The 22,472-nt window shown below is 33.2% G+C and overlaps 3 protein-coding genes across 5 annotated transcripts; 1 reads left to right on the forward strand and 2 right to left on the reverse strand.

Annotated features, from left to right (window-relative positions):
• Window positions 1–96: 96 nt before the first annotated feature.
• On the reverse strand, window positions 97–2,827 carry LOC7475537 (uncharacterized protein At1g66480). Its single transcript, XM_024610691.2, has 2 exons — window positions 2,064–2,827; window positions 97–430 (listed from the first exon to the last, which is right to left on the reverse strand). Exons 1-2 carry the CDS (start codon window positions 2,691–2,693, stop codon window positions 368–370), a joined length of 693 nt encoding a protein of 230 aa, XP_024466459.2. The 5' UTR covers window positions 2,694–2,827; the 3' UTR covers window positions 97–367.
• A 4,815-nt stretch (window positions 2,828–7,642) lies between these two features.
• Window positions 7,643–10,976, reverse strand: LOC7459787 (U-box domain-containing protein 11). Of its 2 annotated transcripts, none has more exons than XM_002315852.4 (4): window positions 10,229–10,976; window positions 9,565–9,681; window positions 9,078–9,485; window positions 7,643–8,953 (listed from the first exon to the last, which is right to left on the reverse strand). In XM_002315852.4, exons 1-4 carry the CDS (start codon window positions 10,553–10,555, stop codon window positions 7,883–7,885), a joined length of 1,923 nt encoding a protein of 640 aa, XP_002315888.4. In that variant the 5' UTR covers window positions 10,556–10,976; the 3' UTR covers window positions 7,643–7,882. The 2 variants fall into 2 exon arrangements, with proteins under 2 accessions (XP_002315888.4, XP_024466829.2); XM_024611061.2 differs by having other exon boundaries at window positions 9,565–9,676; window positions 10,229–10,497.
• Window positions 10,977–19,996: 9,020 nt separating this feature from the next.
• LOC127905813 (uncharacterized) lies at window positions 19,997–21,937 on the forward strand. 2 transcript variants are annotated; one of them, XM_052456171.1, is made up of 2 exons: window positions 19,997–21,489; window positions 21,774–21,937. In XM_052456171.1, the coding sequence occupies exons 1-2, from the start codon at window positions 20,484–20,486 to the stop codon at window positions 21,809–21,811; spliced, it is 1,044 nt and encodes a 347-aa protein (XP_052312131.1). In that variant the 5' UTR covers window positions 19,997–20,483; the 3' UTR covers window positions 21,812–21,937. The 2 variants fall into 2 exon arrangements, with proteins under 2 accessions (XP_052312131.1, XP_052312132.1); XM_052456172.1 differs by having other exon boundaries at window positions 19,997–21,465.
• The last annotated feature ends 535 nt before the right edge of the window (window positions 21,938–22,472 follow it).

Below are 22,472 nucleotides of genomic sequence, written 5' to 3' on the forward strand. Positions count from 1 at the left end.
TATAATTACCTTGCTGAATGATTTCTATTGCTAATAAAAGTGATCGTTTTCAAAAATTATAAAATATAAGTCTGTAATTTTAATTAAGAAAAAAAATTAAAAACAAGCTATATGTATATATATCGTGGAGTCATTGCAGAATTTTTCGTAAAATAATTTACAGCCAAAGGTTACATCTCTCAGTACTCTAAGCACATCCTTAAAACCTCAAAGCTCCTTGGGTTCTATGTACAAAAACAAGAACGAGGTCCGTGAGAATCTGCAGGGCTGAAGTAGAGGGAATGCGATTAGCTAGGTTATATATGTTCTCTCGACCACCTTGATAATCTGTATAAATGAAACTGCTTTTGCTTATATGGATCATTTGCTAATAAGAAGCCACAGCTATTTGCGTCTCTCCTTCATTGACTGGCAGGAAACTCACTCGCTTCTGCAAAACATTGAATAAATAAATATTAAAGAACATGCATATTAATCGATTCACGGTTCACATATTTAGACTATTTTCAGTGAAGATGCAAATAGCTGTGGCTTCTTTATATATATATATATATATATATATATATATATATATATATGATCAACAAACGTGCCTGCAACTCTGCAAGTATATATTCACAAGTTCCAAAAAAGAATGACCAGTTGCATTAGATAATTAAGTCAATAAAAATTTCGTTTGGAGAGACTGTAATATACAATACTAATTAAGTAATGCATGGCGCCATTAACAACAGGCTAGCCTTTGGAGTTTAAAATTCTAAGTCCATGATATTAATTATTATATTAATAGAGGCCTGTCGTTTTACTTGGTCTCGGTTAATTTCTCTCTCAAATATACAGTTAATTAAAGCAATATGTGGTCTGTGGTCAGTATACATTAAACAACTTTCTTTAAGAAAGAAAAAGCAATAACAAAAACCGCTACCAATTTATATTATATACTAACAATATTGTACGCAGGAAAGCAGTTCGAAACCCAACTTTTCTCCCATGAACGTGAAAAGTAGGGAAAATGTCTTTGACTAGGCACGGCAATTCTGGACCATTAATTAGAGTTGGTAAACGAGGTGTAAAAATTGACTGCACATATTTTGTGAAGTATTTGCAGAGTTATTTATTCTTTAAAAAGCTGGAATCCAAAGTTCTCGATCTGTTTTAATGTATGTTTTTTTTTAATTAAAAATATATTAAAATAATGTTTTTTTAAGTTTTTTTTAATTCTTAATATAAACATATTAAAATTATTAAATAAATACCTAGAAATTATCAATTTAAAGCCTTTTCAGATGAGAAACAGTTTAAAAAACAAAAATAAATACACTCTTTGTGCTAAAAGTGCAACCCTTAAATTTTTTATGCCCTTACCATCATCTATCATCATGCAAACCTCAAAAAAAAAAAAAAAAAAAAAAAAAAAAAAATTCGATATTGCGCTCGATCGATCATATTGCGCTTCAAGGATCATATTGCGCTCCTATGATCTTTTCTGATTTTAACTTAAACTTCTCTACCCAAATTAAGAAGTCTATATGCACACTATTTTATTGCGTAATTACACAGGAAAAAAAAATGTTTGAAACGAAAGTCAAATTTTGGTTGAAAATACATGAATAGAACCGTACGTCTCACAACATGAAGTCACAAACTTTCAATTAAAAGTTAATATTAATTAACTAGATCCTTAATTAAGAACTTGAAAGGTTCTGCTAACCGACCTCAGGAAAGTCCCTCGTCCACTTAATTATTATTATTATTATTATTATTATACTAAGTCCGTAGCTCGGAAAGAGTTAACATTTTCAAGTAATTAAACCACATGACATGAACCAAAAAAATGTCAAATCCCCCCAAAAACTTCTAATCTAGACCTCGTAGCTCGAAAGAGTTAACATTTTCAAGTAATCAAACCACATGACATGAACCAAAAAAATGTCAAATCCCCCCAAAAACTTCTAATCTAGACCTCGAGTTCGTAAGAATATATATATAAAAAAACTAATGTCGAGAGGATTAAAGGCAAACACCATGCCACAAAATCAGGATTAATGTCCAGAGGAACATACCTCACGTGCCTTGATGATACCTTGGCTGCTGACTCTCCCATGGCCAGCACTCTTCCAATGAACTTGTTGCTGCAACAACGCACTCTCTTGACCATTTTGTGCAATCTCACGAGAGCTATTATTGCTGCCACCTGCAGTGTTTGCCATGCAGAGATCCACAATCTTAGCAGCTGCCTCAGTCTCATCTTTACTTTCTTGCATCAACTTCTCCACTTCTGCCTTTGGTAATCTCATCTTCACCCTCATTGCACCACTTTTTGCCTCCTCGGCCTCAATGCTAGCAGGCTTCATTATCGAGAGATCAGATGTCGATCTCCTAGAGAGCATTAGGCTTTCGAGCCTGTCTTTAGCACTCATGTTAATCCCTGAACGAACCCTTCTTGGAACTTTCTCAGTTGGAGTCTTTGGTAGCTCTACTAGGAAGTAAAGCCTTTTTGGCACCAAGTCTTGGTGTGCTTCCAATGGCTTTGCCCTAATGCCATAATGCTTAACGGCCTCTGATTCTAGCAAAACATGCCCTGGATAGTCCTTAACTACCTCCCCAGCCTTCACTGGTGTCTTGAATTTGAATGTCTCACCACTTATCTTCATGACTTTTGCAGTCTTTTTCCATCCTAAACTGTTGCCCATACTTAATTTCTCTCTTAAATTTGAACACACAATGAACAAATGAACCCCTTAATCAAGGAGATCAATGCTCTTTAGTGTATACTTTATATTACTAGGAATTATAAAGCTGATAAAAAGGGGCGCCTGTACGGTTGGTGTAAGATAAGGACGCATGGATTTTTGGGTACCTGTTAATATTATAGTCAATGAAGAAGGCAAGATTTTAAATTGAAAATTTGAAATAGGCCGAAGTTTGACAAATGGAGAAAAGTACGTCTGGTCTCGCTTTCTATCCTCATACCAACTAAACGGTTTTTTTTTAGTTTAGCTTTATATATATATATATGCATGCTTAGGTGCCATGGAAAATGTACTGCTGGATAGCTAGTAACCTCCAAAATACCCGTGATGGGTGGGTAAAAATAAGCACGATTACATAATCAAACTCTTGTTTTGTTCTTTGAAACAAATATTAATTAACGTTAATCACGGCTCGGTTTCAATTCTTTTCGTTGAGTTTCAACACCATTCGTGTGAAAATTGACTCGGTAATAATATACTAATTTATCATGGCCGAGTTCTTCTATTTTTTTGGATGATAAATAATTTTTTAGGGAGACCATAACTCTCTTTCTTTTCTTTTATTTTTGGTCTCCCAAGCTAATCTAACAAAAAAAGTTAGCATGCATAAAAGTTTGTTTACCAAATTTAATTAATTAACACGTTTAATTGGTAAGATAACTATATTTAAAGCAACTTGAATGTGAATCTTGGGCTAAGTCCAAATTGATTGTCGGCTCATCAACTTGGACGTGGCTATTTCTTTCCAGGGTATCTTCAACAAAGTTCTTTCTTCTGAACATGTCCTCACAAACTGGTAAACTTTACGCTTAATAAGCTACAGTCATCCCAACTTGTCTTAAATTAACGCCGAGAAAATATACCTGGCTTTAATTTTAGCACCAGATGTTTGGTTTTGACCGGGCTTCGAGTTGCATCCATATTCTCTAGGCAAACCCACTTTAATTAGAGGACTAAATACTTTTTTTTTTTATTATTATTATTATTATTATTGTGGATGTTCGGAAAGCTTATATATTATTTTGATTAATTTTATAAGTTTAAAATTAATAATTATATAAATCTTTAATGTTTGTAAAAATAACTATCAGAGAAATAAATACTTATTATAGCTGTGAGTGGCTTTTTTTTTTAACTACAAGGAGGTTTAAATGTGTCGTAAGGTACAAGATGTAGGATAATCTTCTCTCATCCCCCAGATCATCCTCCCTTTCTAGAATTCTAGGATTTGAAAGGAATCTCAGATTTAAATCTCTGGAAGTTTTCTGAAATTGCTTTTTTCCAGTTAAAAATTGTGTTAAATATTATCTAAATTATACCATAAAGATTTAAAATCTACACAAACATACCACTTATTTTTGCTGAAAATCTTAATTTTTTATAAAGAAATAAGGATAACAGGATTTGGATTCGTGATTCTTTGGTTTACCTCACTTAATTTAATCCTATATAAAAAATAATCTTAATTCAAGTTGTGAAGTGATACCGTAAAATATCTGTATATTTAAAAGGCATATGAATTGTAATATAACACATTTCACTATAATTAGATGGACTAGAGACCGTTTCATTGGCTAGCTAGTTTTTAACCAGGAAAATAAATATTTGTATTTTCTGAGAAAAATAAAAAAAGAAAAAATCTAGTATAATTAGTTCTCAACTAGCAAAGAAATTAAGAAAAGAAAAGGAAATAGCTAGAATTACTCGAGACACTAAGTGTAAACAAGCTGAAAATCTTGCGAAAATGACAAAAATGGTTGTTGAAGAGACATGGAAAATGAAGACCACAGCAAGAGTCATTGAGTAGGAAGCATTCGCACCTTGCTCGAAAACAAGAAATAAATAGATAAAACAGAGACATAAACGTTAGCATCATACTTATCTCAAACAGCAACCATTGCATAATCGTGGTCCTATTTTCTTCGGTCAACAACACAAATTGAACCATATACTTCACCTTGCTAGTTCACCAGGAATTCCATGGTCATCTATCACCTGTTTCTGGCAGCACCTGCAACATAAACTTTTTTGGCTCGTTTTCTTACGCCCTCGTTTGCTTTTCTCACACCTGGGTCATATAATTCCCTCGTCTCTGATCAATAGTCACCTCGTGATGACGGCAGAGCTGTTTTTCTCAATAAGTAAGCTCATTTGAGTTATTAATTATGGATTACCACCAAATAATTAATAATTAACATTCATAACAAAATCCTTTTTTCAGCCGACATGAGCTTTTGTACTTTGGCAACTAAAGGTGAAAAGGTGAATCTTGAGTGGACTGGATTACAATTTACAACCTTTCAGTTCAATAATTACTACTTTTTTTTATTAAAAATCTGCTTACCAAATTAACAAAAAGAAAACAATATTTTAGCAGGAGATAGGTTGCGGTTTCTAATGGACGTGCTTATGACTTCAGTAAAAGGAATCTTTTAAGTATTATGCACACCACCAGTCATTGAGTAATACAGGATGCTGCCGAGTTTTTAATAAAGTTGTAGACGATATAAATTGATGAGAGTTTTACCTGTAATATTACAGGGTGTTTTTGTTTAATTGGCCTTGAATAATTTTTTGGATGATTTGGTTTTGTTTTTGTTTTAGTTTGTGTTTAATAATCTTTTAATTTCTTTTTTAAGAAGTTAAAAATGTAATTATCATGAGTCTCCTTTTTATTTAAATTTAATATTATTTTTAATTACATTTTTTTATCATAAATGAAGAAGTTTCAGCTATTTATTAGGTTAATTTGTTTATTCATTGTCAAAAAATAAATTAAAAAGTTTATGCATAATCAAATTAACTGAGAATTATATGTGCTAATAAATAAATAAAAAATTATTAATGATATTTAAAAATAAACTTGAAAAATCAAGAAATAGATGTAGATCGATACATGTAATCTTGCAAAATGAAACATTTACTTGGTTATGCTTGTTAAATTTTATTTAGTACAATATTTTTTTATTCAAGTCCCTCTTTTTCTAACAAAAAGAACTAAAAATTAACAAAAATTAACAAAAATAAAATTGAACTTGCAAAATATTAAGGTGATGAAATTGTATCATTTATATTATTTTTTAAGTTTGATGACCAGAATGCATCTTTTTGGAAATTTAAAACATGTCATCCATGTTTGACGTTTTTTTCATTCAAGTTTCTTTTTTTTTAATTCTATTATTTCATAAAAAATCAAATTCAATTGGTCTTCAATTATAACTACATGGCTGGAAAAAAAATATTTGAAGAGTAAATTGAAAAAATAAAAAAAAAATTACATATAACGTGTGAGAGGATAAATAGTGAGATCATGAACAGTGAAAGACATGTATTTTAGTTTTATACTTAATAACTGACACTAACTCAATCAAACTGAAAAACAGTAAAGGAACTCAAATCAAAACAATTCACGACCTATTCTGCTCGAGGAACTCATAAATTGACAAGAACTTTCCATTCACGATGGAGCTCACAGTGTTGCAAATGGGGTACCTGACGAGGACCTTGAAAAGTAGTTTCAGAATCTTGCATGCATATAACAGGCATGGTAAAACTGGTTCTTTTCCATTTTCCCCTGTTTCTTGTGATCTAAACCCGAGAAATAATGCAATCAGGGCAGTCCATTGGTACAGTTATAGGCTTTCCCTTTTTTAACACAGCCTATAAACCCATATCAATTTCTGAAAATAAAAGAAGACGTTTACATTTATCCTTAATAATGCAGCAATTAATCCTCCTGCTGTGTCCAAGGCATCACTTGTAATGCAAAAGAGGCAGTATAGGCCAAAAATTATTTTGACTCATTAGATATTGCTTCTTCAAAATCGTTGCCAAATTTAGTCTTTACCCCCTCCCCTGCCTGCAATACCTCAGAACTACTATTACTAGTGATCCGAGCAGGATAAATAATAAATTAAGGTTGATTTTGTTCATTTTCATTTAAAAAAACTGGAATAAATTTAATCTCACTTGTAATCTTGACTTGTTATGGAAATCCTCTTGGAAAGTTCTGACTAAATATTTTTTTAAAATTTTATTTTTTAACATTTAATTTATTGGATATTGAACTTTATAATTTATTGTGATTTTCTTTTTCTATGATTATCTCAGTCTCATGATCCACATCATGGGTTTAATGGGTTAACTCAGTTGACTTAAATTTTTTTAAAAAAAATTGTTTTTTTTTTTTTTTTACAATTTCATCATTTAACATCTTAGATATTTGGTTGATTATGAGTTAAACTTTGTCATTTGTTTCAGTTTGTTTTCTATAAAATTATTCTAGTCTCATAACCCGAGTCATGAATTCCGCAAGTTAACTAGAGTAAACTTAAATAATTTTATTGTATCTTTTTTTATATTGAACTTTTTCTAATTTCATCACTCATCAATAAATTTATTAGAAGATAAATTTCATAATTTATTTTATTTAAAGTTATCATGATCTTATAATTCAAATCGTAAATTTAAAAAATTAACCTAAATTTACCAATGTAGATCCAATATATTGTGTCTCAGCATTTTTTTTATAAATATATTATCTTAAATTTTTGCAAGTCAAATTATATTTTTATCAGTCGTCCAAGATATCAAGTTATATCGGTTCAACTCTAACTTTTTTTTAATTGAATAATTTAAAGTTAATTTATTTTAAGGTTTAAATTGAAATTATATATGTTAAATTAATATTTTGAATTATATATATTTATATATTAGCCAGAAACGACAGAAACCAAAATATATCATTCAAATTAAAAAAAAAAAAACAAAGTACCAACCAGAACAGAGTTGCCAAGCTTGCAATAAACAATCGAAATTGGCAGTTTGTTTTGACATTGGCAATATGAAAAACATCACACATGAACATAAGCTTCAGTTCAGACCCATGCTAAAAGATCAAACAGGAAAACAATGTAAAAATTTCCACACGATCAATTGTATTTTTTTACACACATAAAAAAGGAAACAATACACAGAGAGTAATGAGAATGGCTTTGTATCTCATGCTCGTATCCTCAGTTTTCACACTATGATGAAATAGTGCGGCAATCATTGTCAAATAATAGGGGAATATGGTTAAGATAAAAAAATAAAAAAATAAAAAATGCCTCTCCATACAACTACCTCTGTTAGCTCTGTTGTAGCCTCCGAAGATGTTCCAACATTGAAGTAGCCTTTCGCTTCGCCCTCTCTGTACCATTTTTAGCAAGCTCCGTCAAAGGTATGACAGCACCAAGTCTACTTATACAGGCAAGATTCTCAGGATCTCTCTTGCACAAGGAGAGCAAAATGGCTGATGCATTCTCTTTGTTGCGGGGCAGTCCTGTCCTCAACAAATCTATCAGAACAGGTATAGTGCTGGCTTTTACTATAGCAACCTTTGCTTCTTGGTTGCTAGCTAGAACTGACAGAATAGTCAATGCCTCGTCAACCATACAGTTTCTGGAATCTGTAAGCATCTTTAATAAGGCTGTGATGATCCCTGCCCTTACAGCCCTGCCCTTATTCCCTTGATAAATGCAAAGATTGAACAAGGCTGTTGCAGCATCTTTCTTTCCTCTGGTGCTTCCATTTTCAAGCAATTCCACCAAAGCTGGTATTGCTCCTGATGCACCAATTATTATTTTGTTCTCATCTGCAAGTGACAAACTGAAAAGGGTTGCTGCAGCGTTCTCTCTTGCTTCCACACTCCCAGCTCTGAGAACTTGGACAATTGAAGGAACCGCACCGGCAAGCATTATCAGTGCCTTGTTATTTTCATATATAGAAAGGTTAAGGATGGAAGTAACAGCATTTTCTTGTATTGACGTATCTTCAGATGTTAAAAGGTTGACAAGAACAGGTATGGCTCCTGCTCCTGCTATCAGTATTCTGTTATCTGTGCTTCTTTTGGACAACGATCGGACTTCAGAGACTGCAGCTCTACGCTCCTCAATCAATCGGCTTGAGAGCTTGCGGACAATTGCCTGGATGGGTGCCATGTCCCCACTAACATCACGGAAAGATCCATCACTTTTTTTTATCCTCCCATTTGCTAACCCTGTTGGTTGCTCAACCTTGTGCTCTGCACACCACTGAGTTATTAAACTTCTAAGAACATAATTTGAGGTCAATGTCAAATGTTCTAGCTTCTGCTGAGTTTTTGGACATGTTGAGTTGCCGGTATCTATCCATCTCTGCATGTAAGACCTTTCATATGTCTGCAGAATTAAAAGAGATAAAATCAGAAGACAAGGATAAAAGGGTAGGTTAGTTTTTGATATGTACATGCAATATTTGCTAAAGAAAGATGGAAATTTTGGTATTTGAGATTGCCAACTACACCTGTCCTGTAGCCACAATAACAGGATCCCTCATTAGTTCAAGAGATATGGGGCACAGAAAATCATCAGGGATTTTAAGTGTATCATGCTTCTTTAAGTCTTCACCACTCTTGTTACCCAAAGAATCTTTCTCGCCACCATCAACAACATTCAATTCACTGGCCACCTGATATGCAGAGTGATCTTTTGAGCCATTACTTCCTGAAACTGCAGTCTGAATGTTTTCTGCAACTTTGTGACTGACACCGCCACTATTCTCAATATGCCGACTTCTAGTTAACCTGTTGCCCATTGGTGATTGATCACCATCTTTTTCTATCGGCTGGGCAAAGGCAAAAGAAATCTCCCTTGAGTTCTTTGACCCATATCTTTCCGTGGCTCTCCGCAACTGTGCCCTCACCAATGCAACCTGGAAGAGCAACAATAGATAAAGCCAAACTCGGACAGTAGCATAAAAAGGAGAAAACCACTCATTTATCGACCCATACCTGTTCTTGCACTTCCTCTGATATGTCAAATTGATCGTATGGTATGTTAGCCAAAGACTTCTCCAGTTTCCATGTCACGCTGTGAAAGAGGGTCGCAATTTTCGTGGCAGCACTATCCTTAATTAGATCAAGATATAAAATACTTCAGAAGAAGTACCTCACCACATTTTCAAGAGAATGTGCATGAACACAAAATAATTTTGGCAAACAAAAAAAGTTTTCCAAGCCCGAAATCTTGCAGTGTCAATCATCAACACCTGAAACACTGGTTTTCATCATGACATAGAATCAGCACATGCAACAAACGCCAATTCTCCGCCTTCCTCGTATTCATTTAGAGGAAGATCATAAAAATTTAGTAGTAACATAATTACATAATAGGAAGATTTTGCTATCATATTCAAATACATCCCTACAAAATTGTGTGGTAATTATTTGTTATCCCTGGTAATTACCCAAATAATTGACTTAAAACATTGTTCGATTCAATCACTAGTAGGTTCAAAAGACAAAAACCAAAAGATCAACCATAATGGAAAATGTTCAGGCATAAGATGAAAATGTCCAACAAACATTCCAGGCCAACCTATCTCATTTCTTTCAAGTTCCCAAAATAATTAAGAAAAAATGCAGCAAGAATAAAAGAAAAGAAAAGAGAGCATACAGAATCATTAGTGGATTGAAAAATCCCAGCAAGCGATAAGAGATTCTTAGCAGACTGGAGAGCAGCGACCAGATCCGACGACCAATTAATTTCCTTGGACGAAGACGAACAAGAACCCAACGCATTCAAACTCCCTAATTGCCCGCTTATCTCTTCAAGAAAATGTGTCAACAGTGAAACCCTGCGCACCAGATCCATGCAATCCTTTCTGAAAACATTGTTGTTATTATTCTTATCGCCGGCACCGGATGTCCCCACAACACAAATCTGGCGGACGAGGTCGAGAAGGAAAACGGACGTGACCAGGCTTTCCTCTCCGCCGGCCATTTTGGCAGGTTGGCTGAGGTAGCTATTAGGCCGGCTAGTAGGGTAGCTAATGAGTTAGGTGTGGTTTGTTTAGGAGGAGGAGGGGCTTTTAGATAAGATTTTAGAGAGGTGGAGAAATAAGGGTGAAATGTCCAAAGCTGAGGAGAAAACCAGGAAAGGAAATGTTGTCGTGTGTTTCATTGGATTTTATTTTATTACAAGGACACCAACACTGTTTAGTTTCGTTTAGTTTAGAGAGAGAGAGATTCGCGGAACCAAGTTGCGTTGCTGTTGTGTAAGAGGAAAGGCTGGGGGTGGCGTTGGATGTGGAATATTATGAATTTGATTTCAATAAAAACAGTCGCAACGAGAAGCACTGTCTTGTTTTAGCTTTTGTGATTATCATTTTCTTTGTGTTTTTGTGTGTGAATGTATGAGGTGGTCGTGTTTATCACTCGAATTATTATTGTTGTTGCCAGGCTGGAAAGGAGAGGGGGGGTGCCTTATTTGTTGCTTACTGCCTCATCTTTTTTTTATATATTTATTCTACATTATTGTTCATCATACTGGGAAAAAAATGTTCATCTTGGTGAGTTTAGATTTTTTTAAAAAAAAAAACTTGGGGAGCCATTGAGGGTTGATTAATCGTGCAAGAAACAGTCCTGGGAACAACTCAGTTGATTAAATCTCAAGGAGATAACCCAGAAGTGAAGTGCAGAATGTCCAAATGCTGGGCTGTACAAAATATTAATGAAATGATAATCAACTCAATAGAAAATGTCTTCGGTCTTCATAACTTGTGATTTTGAGAATGGAGGATGCCGCATGCCATGCAGCGATGTGGTTGACAATTTGTGTCTGAACACTAGACTTACAGGCTATTGAATGAAACATGCTGACAGGCTGGGGGAAAAAAACAAAAAAAAGCGTCCCCGGGCTCCAATGCTGGGAAAAGATTTGCCTCTTTTCAAGACGCGGAATGATCATTTTACAATCCACCGGAGAAATAGTATTTGTCAACAAGACGCGGAATGATCTAACGTGCTGGCCACCCTGCAGGCGAACTCTTTTCCTCCTCATTTTCACGATCCTGTACCAATATTTCCATGAAAGTTCAAGAAAAGAAATGTGAGAGGGGGGTCACTCAGGCTATCCCAATTGCTACAGAACTGTCTTGCAACTGATCATGTTGTAAGATTCAGTCCAATATCCCATTTCTCTGTTTTTTTTTTTAAAAAAAAAACATGTTCATTTAGTAAGAAAATGTTATCATGTATAAATATATCATATAAAGTTTTCTTATATGCCAAATGAACAAGTATAGATCTCAGAATATATTAAATTATTGATTAAATATGTGATGATTAATTATCAGGTCAATTTGTTTAAATATTCTGTATCATGATTTATTTGTAAGAAATGTCAAATGTACCTAGCATTAGTGAAATATTATTTTCATAATTACACCTCAAGTTACGTTTCTAGGATTTTGTTTTCTCAACAGATTTTGTATGGGATCCTAGCTTGAACAGTAAGGAACAAAAGAGTTGAAGCGCATGCAGAAATCAAAATTCTAAACCCCCTTAGCACACACCGATATTCCAAAATTTTTCATAAAAATTCCTTTTAAAAAATAATCAAGACTTTCTGTTTTAAAAAAAAAATGATGAAATCATTTATTTTTAAGAATTAATATTAGAATGTTTTAAATCGATAAATTGCTTGTGTTTTAGGGATTAATGTTAAAATTTCCATGAACGGAAAATCATCTATTTTTAGATATTAACATCGATTTTTTTTTAAATTGATAAAATCCTCTATTTTTGAACTATCATCATATTTTTTATTAAACCAAAGAAGTTATTAATTTTCTGGGATTAACATCAATTTTTCTTCTAAATCAATGAAATCACTTATCTATAGGGATAAATGTTAAAAGTTTTATTTATCATGAGTCTTTTATTTTTAGGGATCGATGTTATTTTTTAATTAAAATAAATTATGAATAAGCTTAGAAATAATTTTAGAAAATTAATAGCATGCACATAATAAATTTAGAAAAAAAAAATGGTAAATGTAACTCTTTGTAAGGGTAATGTTGATATTTCCTGAACATAATTAATTTAGTGTCCGACTATTTTAGAATTTTTAATTTTTTTAATTATTAAATGATGGCTTTATTATTTTAATTCCTTTTAATTCTGGAGAGCTGATTTTTTCCCCAAAATTAAGGTTATACTACATAATTAACAGGAGGTAAATCATCTAATCCATTGTTTAATCTCGCTTTAATATTTAAAATCTTTATCAATCAAAATCATCGAAAACAACTCGATAGTTTTAAATTTTTAATAATACTTGGAGAATTTACAGTACATATCCTCGTGGTGATCTGTCCTATCTCCTTTGATAAGATCCCCGGCTATATACATTGAACAAATTAAGGGAAAAAAAGAAGAAGACACATAAACATCAAGTAGTTGTGTCTTTCTTCTTTAGGGTGGTGTTATAATGAATCATACAGGGACCTCTCCTTCCTTGTACAGTTGCGGGATCCACTAGCAAAGGAGAGTTTATACATGGAGATTTCGGTGATGTAGACGAAGCATTGTAATCGATATACAGCTAATTTAATTGAATTTTTTTTTGTGGGTCAATAGGGATTATGCTGTTGGACCTTCCTAGTTCTTTCAAAGATCTTGACGTGCTTACAACAAGTTGTGTGTATGGTGGTATGCTTGACGGCCATTGGCTGTGTCCCCGTTTTAAAATGGTTTCTTTTTATGGATATCCGCGTATTCAACATGCCTACCATCTTATCTTGCTATTTACTACACCAAACATTTTCTGTCTTTGTTATCGTTCCCTTCCTAGCAAGAATATATTTTTTACTGCTGCCGGTTATTTTTTTATTATTATTTACTTGGTTGGATGACAATTTATATGCATATTGACTAATCTCATAAATTCTGAAATTAATGATTTTATAAGTTTCTAATAACCATAAAATAACTTAAACTCGTAACTATTATAAAATAAATTCAAGAATTAACCAATTAAGCTATCCTTACAGAACCAGCTACTTTATTCATTGGCAAAAATATTATCTGATGCATTTGGAACCCATCAGTCCCCTTTCACACTCGAGTAAAAGGTTGGGAGTGCTGCAGGATGTAATATGCTAATTTTAATTACATATTATAATTTTTCTCTTTTGATTTTTAAATTCAAAATTCGACATTAGTTATTAAAATAATTTATTAAATTTATTAGAATACATCGGATTTGTGTAAATAATGTATATTCTTAAAATTATTCAGAATGAGAATTAATTTCGCTTAATACATAAGTTAATCCGATAATACCTTACTTTTGTTTTTCTAAACGAAGGAAAATTGTGTAACTCAAATTTTAACAAATAAGTCATGACACGACCTTTTCAAATTACTTGTAGGGAAAAAAGAAAAGAAAAAGAAAATGAATGCTCCATTTTCCACTGAACAGGTTTGGACGGTATCTGGGCATTTATACAAGGCAGTTGATAAATTAGTGGTGACGGGGCCTTGCCAAATCCATCGATCTGCCTTTGTTTATCGAAATTCTTAAATTAAAGCCCCTGGCGTTAAAAAATAATTTATTCATTCGAACCTTCAATTCTTCAATGTTAAGTAGTCCATTCAACCCAATTTAACTCGGTGTTAGTATTTATTGATAAATTCCTGTTTTTTTTTTTTTTCGGAAGACATTTTTCGATTTTTGAAGAAGCTATTAAAAAACAATCAAGATGGTATCTTTCCAATCAAAGGAGAAAATTGGGAAGATGAGGGGAATCGTTTTTTCAACCTTTTAAAGATTGTGAAAACACCTTCCCTATGGGGATTCAAGACCCAAATCCTAAAACATGCAAATTCCATTACAAAAGGTAAATTAAAGTTGTTATTATCTATTGTAAATCAAACACAATAAAATGTTTTTCAATTTATTTTCATGATGTTTTTTAGTATCATAAAAAAATCATTTTCATAGATTGTTTTTCCTACAAACAAATAGAATGAATTATATATATATATATATATATATATATATATATATATATAAAGCACCATTCTCTCTGTATTCTCTGTCATTCTTTTTTTCATTTTTATACATAAAAAAAATTAACATTTTTTGGTATACAAGTAAGAAAAGCCTTGATAAAAAAATTCCAAACAAGCAATTATAAAAAAACAAGATCCACATCCACCATAACTGCAATAACCAAAAAAGAATTTTGGAGCCTCTATATATTTCTGTTTTTATCTTCTAATTTAGGATTTTTTTTTTGTTACCATTTCTTGAGATAACCAAAAAATAATTTTTAGAAAATTGGCATACAATCAGGTTGTTTCATCCCAGTTCGACACCAGGTTCATTGCTCAGCAACTTAATTAATCAACCAGGCCCGATCTAACACCTATCGACCCCGGCGTGCTCATGGTTCCTTCAGCTAGAGGGTGATCCCTAAGTCACCCTACTTAACTAAATCCTTAATAGACCTCCAGGGTCCGTTGACATGGGTGTTTCCCCGGTGAGTGAATCCAGGTTCAACCCCAGGGTTACTTGGCTTCAACCTGATCTCTGCTTCCATCGGCTATGTTTCCAGCTCGAACCATCCTTCTCGAGCTTTACCTCGTGGTCTGGCTACTGCATCAAAGTCAAACTGCTCGTGGGTTAACCAAAGAAGACAGCACATTACTCTTCTTTGGCCTTTTCTCCTCCTCTTCTTCATTTTAATCATTTCTTATTTATTTTAATTTAATTTCCTTCAGAGTTCAGCAATCTGAGTAGGAAACGTTCTTGGCATGTAACACCAAAAAGTCAAACCGAACTAAGACCAAGACAAAGCTGTGATGTGTCTTATAATCTTATCAAAATTTCAATTTCAATTTACCATGGAAGTTGACTTCTATATCATGATACAAAGTACAAACAATATTTGAGCAACTATATTCAATACAAAAGAAGAGTGGCAATGGGGCCTGAGAACTGAACTGAAATTAGGATCTCCGTGGAAGCTTTGGGCTTTAGAGAAGAGGACAACAATCCAGAGGGGGAGCTATCTATTGAGTGCTAGGCGTTGGGCCTAAAGCATTTCATAAAAACCGAAATGAAAGGGCTAGTCGTCTGGTTATTACATAAATAATATATTTTCTCCAGCAATAGTTCTATCCACGAAATTGAGCTTTTTAGCCAGGAAAAATATATTATAAAAGCCATTAATTGCTGTATTCATATAAAATATAAATATGGTGCTGTCATAGCATGTTTGGAAATCCGAAATGCATCAAAATAATTTTTTTTATTTTTAAAAAATTATTTTTGAGATCAGCGCATTAAAACGATTCAAAACATAAAAAAAATAATTTTTATCAAAAAAATCAATTTTTTTTTTATGAAACGCGAGTTGGTTCGTGTTTCCACGTACCTTTTAGCCGGTAGTTGGCTCGTGAAACCTGCAGGGAGCACTTAGCGCACTGAAAAGTACTATTGGTAACAAGTTTTGGAGTTAAAAATAATAGAGTTTGCATCGAATTTGGTAATAACTGTTTTTTAAAATATTTTTTTATTTAAAATATATTAAAAATATTTAATTTTTTTTAATATAATATATCAAAACAATAAAAAAACAAAGAAGAAATAATTTAAAATAAAGAATTTTTTTAAAAAATATAAAAATAAACAGTATATTAGTTATGAAGAGTGAATAGGTTTGAACCCGATTATTTGGATAATTGTGAATTTCTAACTCTTCTGTGTCACTAAATCCAAGACATCTTCTTACCAAAAAAAATAAGAAGCAAAACTCATTGAGGAATAATATGGTATGAATCACCGCACCGATCTTAAATTGTAGAGGAGTGGTGTGGATCTTGAAGCCCCAAAAATATTACCCCACTATTTGTAAATGTAAAAGAAAATAAAAAAGTTAGTTGGTTCATGAGATTATATATAATGCTTTTCGATGCTCGCAGGAAGAGAGACAGAGAGAAAAGGGTGTTTCTACAAATCGGGGAATTTTGTGACTACCTAGCTACCAATCATAACAAGAACTTCCAAGCCCTGAATGAGGTAAAATCGTTCGGTTCATATCCAGTGTCGTTTTTGTTTCTTTCTCGTGAAGTGGTTATAATTAGTATTACACAAGGAAAACAAAACGTAGGAGAGGGCGTACATCAACTGCAATTTAATTACGATTATATATTTAGTTCCTCACTGTAACTGGTATTTAAGTGGTTATTTAAGTACGTAGTCGTATCGGACTTGGTATGCATACATACAATCAGTACATAGGGTTTGAGAGATTGTTTAAGGTTGTCTTTGGAGACGGACGCAAGAATGTTTCTTCTTGGTTGGCCGTAGAACCTTGACACGCTTTATTGACAATATTTTCATTATTTTATTTTCCTGTCTGGTCAAAAGAGTTACGCAAGATATATAGCAGAAAAAGAAGTAGCAGCTTTAAAAATATTTAGTTCTTTATTTCTAACAATCAGTTGATGATTCTTGACCGGATCGTCTTAGGTTAATTATAAGTTGACCATACAATATATATATATATATATATATCCTTAACAGCATCCACACATATCTGAGCATATATCCTTAACAGCATCCACACATATCTGAGCAAACTTAATGTCAGAAGAAAATTTGGTATAATTAAATTACCAACCCAATTTTTAATTTAATGCTTAAAGATTCAAATTTGATAAATCTTCAAGTATCAAAAGATTGAGCCAAAATTAAGATATACTACATGATGTCTGACTGCAGAAAGTGATGAAATCTCAGTAGGTAGCATTAACACTTGGCAAAGTGCATTTAAGACAGTACTGTTTCTCCGAGCTGTAGCGGTGCTGCTGGCTAGGTTGAAATCTGAGCACCTCCCGTAACTAACATTCTACTATAGTTGCAACTCCTGAGACGGTGAGATATACACATGGACCTAATTCGACCCCATCAAAATTATCTTTTCTCTTCTTATTTTCATCTTCAAAGCAATAAATATGTGATTGTAAACTGACATGGAAAACCTGCAAATTCAGCGAACTCAAACAGATTTTGGTAATTTCTGATTTGTTTGAACATTGCAGATTAATTTTTTTTCATGAGAAATTAGAACCACAGGATTTTCCTGTCAACATTCTTCTCGGTCTTCTCCCAGATTATAACTTTTCTGGTGATGTATGTGACAGACAGCAGACCTAATTGAAGATGGAAAAAAATATTATGATAAATATGAATGCCTTTGTTCCATTGAATGGTAGCTGAATTTATACGTTCGTCAATAGTTCCGCTCATGCAATTTTCCTTCAAGTCACGTTAGATGGTAGCTGCTTTGGTGCACGTGTAATTAACTACTAAAATTGATGTAATAGAAACAGAAGTAAGATATATCTTCAAGCTACATTAATAGGATTTATTCCCAGCAGTTTCTTACTTGAAAATTCAACATACATCTTCGAACTTAATCTTCATTCTCAAATATGCTTACTCTTGTTCAATAAAAAAAAAATTATGTTTAACAAACGAGTTTATGCAGTGATATGGTGACGTATACGATTTCGCGGAACATGGTTTTATATTATAATTACAAGAAATAGTTTTTATGATGAAACCAATATATATATACCTTGAATAAGTACAGCACATACAAGAAACAGGTGATTTATGTGTTTTGAAACCAGAAATTCTTCATCCAATCGATTCGGCGTAGGAGACAAAGGATAATTAAATAGATAGGGTGGCTGAACCCATAGTCTGATCAAGGCCTGTGTTTCTAAATGCCTCAAGGCTCAATATATTAAAACATCGCCTTTATTCTTCTATAACTGAGAGGGAATTAAGAGATTCTTAATGAAAATAAAAATTCGGTTAATTTAATATTGAAAATCAGAATAAATTACAAAATAGACTCACAGACAGAAGCCACCTGTCCTACGTACCATATCTTTGATGAAATTTGCCAGATCGAATCATCAAATCCAAGACAAAGTTATATCTAATGGAAGTTTCATGAATCTAATTAATATTGGTAACTTAGAAATTTTTTTTATCTTCTTATATAGAAGATCTTAAGTTATAAACAGCGCAGCAGATGACGAAAAAGTCTGCATATGGGGGGAAAATATATTTATTTTTTTATTAAATCTGTATGTGGCTCAGCAAGTTTCTGATCGATGTCAACGCGACTGACAAACATATTTTTACGTAAGTTTTAAGGCTGAATTTGTTTTTCGGTTTTTATGTTTGAGTGAAACAAACATATTAAGATATTTAGTAATAAATTAAACTGTATTTTATACTATGAGATCTATTAAAAAATTAAATTTGAAAGAAATGCAGTTTTTACATGTTTTTTTAACTGAGTTTCGTAAAACTCTATATATTTTTATGTTTCAAAATCACTTTTGAAAATTTTGATTTTTTTTTCTTTACATCAAATTAATATATTTTTTGTGTTTTCAGATCATTTTGATGCGCTGATATCAAAAATAATTTTTTAAAAATAAAAAAAAATTATTTTGATGCATTTCCAAGTAAAAAACACTTTGAAAAAAACTGCAACCACACTTCCACCAAACATTTTATATATGTTTTTTGCTACACATAAATTTCAACCACAATTTTTACCAAACACATATCTAAATCCAACTAACCACAATTAACCGTATTTTTTTAAAACTTATTTTTTTAAATCACAATCATAAAAACTACCTAAAAAATAAACACACTCTAAGTGGCTATGTGAAGACAACAACTATTAGATTCATGTACTGATATACATGAACCTCTCCTAATTGTATACATGAACTGCATACATTAATTCATGAACTCCTAATAAATAACGCATACATGAATTCCACATCTAGATTTTTCTTAATTATTTCTAATATCTTTTAATATACTCAGATTATTAGATTTATAAGCACTGCCTATGGCTAATTGGAATTAACCTTGACAGGATTATTCATGAAGGTAAAAACATGCGTGCATGTTCAATATGATCCCCAGGCGATTGATTAGTTTCTAGCATTTTTTTCAGGATCAACTCTATTTAGAGCGATTGCATGGCACTTGCTCGATCTTATTTTTGTTGAGATAGATACATACATGTATTTCTTTATGCCAGGATTCACATATTTGTTATTGTTGCATTTCATTCTCAATTTCAAGCAATACTGTGCTTATTAACATTTTTTTTTATGATCTATATATAGCCACGCAAGCGCGCGCGCATATACTCTAAGGTTTGGGATTAGATTTATCAAGGAAAGAGAGTAAAACATGATATCATACTCGATAGAACAAAATCCAAAAATATGAAGAAGAATCAAAATTTCAAATATTAATCATGTTTTCTGCTATTCTAAATGTAATCGATACAACATACAAGCATGTCCAACTCAACTATTTTTGTTAAATAATATTTATGTAGTCTTATTTATTAAGGGTAGAATAGTACTTTCAGTTTGACCTATATATACTTTATTTGTATTTAGGTTAACACAATGCATTCATAATAAACAGATTATTCAGAATTGTAGCCTCCTTTTTGTATTTGATCTCAATTACTTTAACATGGTATCAGAGCTGGTTTTATGGAACGAGGTTTAATCCCGAACACAGCTTCGCGGATCCAACTTATTTTGGAGTGAGATTTTGTCTTCCGCTTCTGCAAAATTTGGTATTTCGTCAGTTTCTGCAATTATTTTGGTATTTCGTCTTCCCTTCAGCTTTTGCAATTTGGTAATTCCGTTCAGTTTCTGCAAATTTGTTTTGTGTTTTGGAGTAATCGTATAAGTTTGAGAAGATATTTGTTTAGTTTCTGCAATCTCTGTTCAGTTTCTGCAATTTGGTATTTTGTTTTCCGCTGCTTTTGCATTCTGGTTCTTTGTGATTGTTGATTATGGCTACTGAAAGAGATGATTCGCTTCAGTCTGTGAGTGTGAGGTTGGATGGGAAGAACTATTCGTATTGGAGCTATGTAATGAGAAATTTTCTTAAGGGTAAGAAGATGTGGGGATATGTTAGTGGAACTTATGTGGTACCTAAGAATACTGAAGAAGGAGATACTGTCTCGATAGATACATGGGAAGCAAACAATGCAAAGATCATTACTTGGATCAACAATTCTGTTGAGCATTCTATAGGTACACAGTTGGCAAAGTATGAGACAGCAAAGGAGGTTTGGGATCATCTGCAACGGTTATTCACGCAATCAAATTTTGCAAAACAGTATCAGTTAGAGAATGACATACGAGCTCTTCACCAGAAGAATATAAGTATTCAGGAGTTCTATTCTGCCATGACAGATCTTTGGGATCAATTGGCTCTTACAGAATCGGCAGAATTAAAAGCATGTGGTGCTTATATTGAACGTAGAGAGCAGCAACGATTGGTACAATTTTTAACAGCACTTCGTAGTGATTTCGAAGGACTTAGAGGTTCAATTCTGCATCGTTCTCCACTGCCCTCTGTTGACTCTGTTGTCAGTGAGTTATTGGCTGAAGAAATACGTCTTCAGTCTTATTCTGAAAAGGGAATTCTTTCTGCTTCGAATCCTTCTGTACTAGCAGTACCTTCTAAGCCATTCTCTAATCATCAGAACAAGCCTTACACAAGGGTTGGCTTCGATGAGTGCAGTTTCTGTAAGCAGAAAGGTCATTGGAAGGCTCAGTGTCCTAAGTTGAGACAACAGAATCAAGCTTGGAAGTCTGGCAGTCAGTCACAATCTAATGCTCATCGATCACCTCAGGGTTATAAACCACCACACCACAATACTGCAGCAGTAGCTTCCCCAGGCTCTATTACCGATCCTAATACTTTAGCTGAGCAATTTCAGAAGTTTCTCTCCTTGCAGCCACAAGCAATGTCCGCTTCTTCCATAGGTCAGTTGCCTCATAGTTCCTCAGGTATGTCACACTCTGAATGGGTCTTGGATTCTGGTGCTTCACATCATATGTCTCCAGATTCCTCATCTTTTACCTCAGTGTCCCCTTTGTCCTCCATTCCTGTTATGACTGCTGATGGCACTCCTATGCCCTTAGCAGGTGTTGGTTCTGTTGTCACACCTCACTTGTCTCTCCCTAATGTTTATCTTATTCCAAAACTCAAATTGAATCTTGCGTCTGTTGGTCAAATATGTGATTCTGGTGATTATTTAGTCATGTTTTCTGGTTCTTTTTGTTGTGTACAGGATCTGCAGTCTCAGAAGCTGATTGGGACAGGCCGTAGGGAGAATGGGCTATATATTTTGGATGAGTTAAAAGTGCCAGTTGCTGCTGCTGCTGCTGCTGCTGCTACTGCTGATTTGTCTTCCTTTCGTTTGAGTCTTTCATCTTCTAGTTTTTATTTATGGCATTCCCGTCTAGGTCATGTTTCGTCTTCTCGTTTGAGATTTTTGGCATCCACAGGAGCTTTAGGAAATTTGAAAACTTGTGACATTTCTGATTGTAGTGGATGTAAACTGGCAAAATTTTCTGCTTTACCTTTTAATCGAAGTATTTCTGTTTCATCTTCACCATTTGATTTGATTCATTCTGATGTATGGGGACCTTCTCCTGTTTCCACAAAAGGAGGGTCTTGATATTATGTCTCTTTTATTGATGATCATACTCGTTATTGTTGGGTTTATTTAATGAAACATCGTTCTGAATTCTTTGAGATATATGCAGCTTTTCGAGCTCTTATCAAAACTCAACATTCTGCTGTGATCAAATGCTTTAGGTGTGATTTGGGTGGGGAATACACCTCTAATAAATTTTGTCAAATGCTTGCCTTAGATGGAACCATCCACCAAACTTCATGTACAGATACTCCTGAACAAAATGGTGTAGCTGAAAGAAAACATAGGCATATTGTCGAAACTGCTCGTTCTCTCTTGTTGTCTGCTTTT

This window comes from Populus trichocarpa, chromosome 10 (assembly GCF_000002775.5).
Source record: "Populus trichocarpa isolate Nisqually-1 chromosome 10, P.trichocarpa_v4.1, whole genome shotgun sequence".
NCBI lineage: Eukaryota > Viridiplantae > Streptophyta > Magnoliopsida > Malpighiales > Salicaceae > Populus > Populus trichocarpa.

Coding starts and splice junctions, on each gene's coding strand:
- LOC127905813 (XM_052456171.1), top strand. CDS start 20,484: ATGGCTACTGAAAGAGATGATTCGCTTCAGTCTGTGAGTGTGAGGTTG. Junction 21,490..21,773: donor GTTGCCTCATAGTTCCTCAG/GTATGTCACACT, acceptor TGTTGTGTACAG/GATCTGCAGTCTCAGAAGCT.
- LOC7475537 (XM_024610691.2), bottom strand. CDS start 2,693: ATGGGCAACAGTTTAGGATGGAAAAAGACTGCAAAAGTCATGAAGATA. Junction 431..2,063: donor GTATCATCAAGGCACGTGAG/GTATGTTCCTCT, acceptor AATGTTTTGCAG/AAGCGAGTGAGTTTCCTGCC.
- LOC7459787 (XM_002315852.4), bottom strand. CDS start 10,555: ATGGCCGGCGGAGAGGAAAGCCTGGTCACGTCCGTTTTCCTTCTCGAC. Junction 9,486..9,564: donor CAGAGGAAGTGCAAGAACAG/GTATGGGTCGAT, acceptor TTGCTCTTCCAG/GTTGCATTGGTGAGGGCACA. Junction 8,954..9,077: donor TTATTGTGGCTACAGGACAG/GTGTAGTTGGCA, acceptor TTAATTCTGCAG/ACATATGAAAGGTCTTACAT.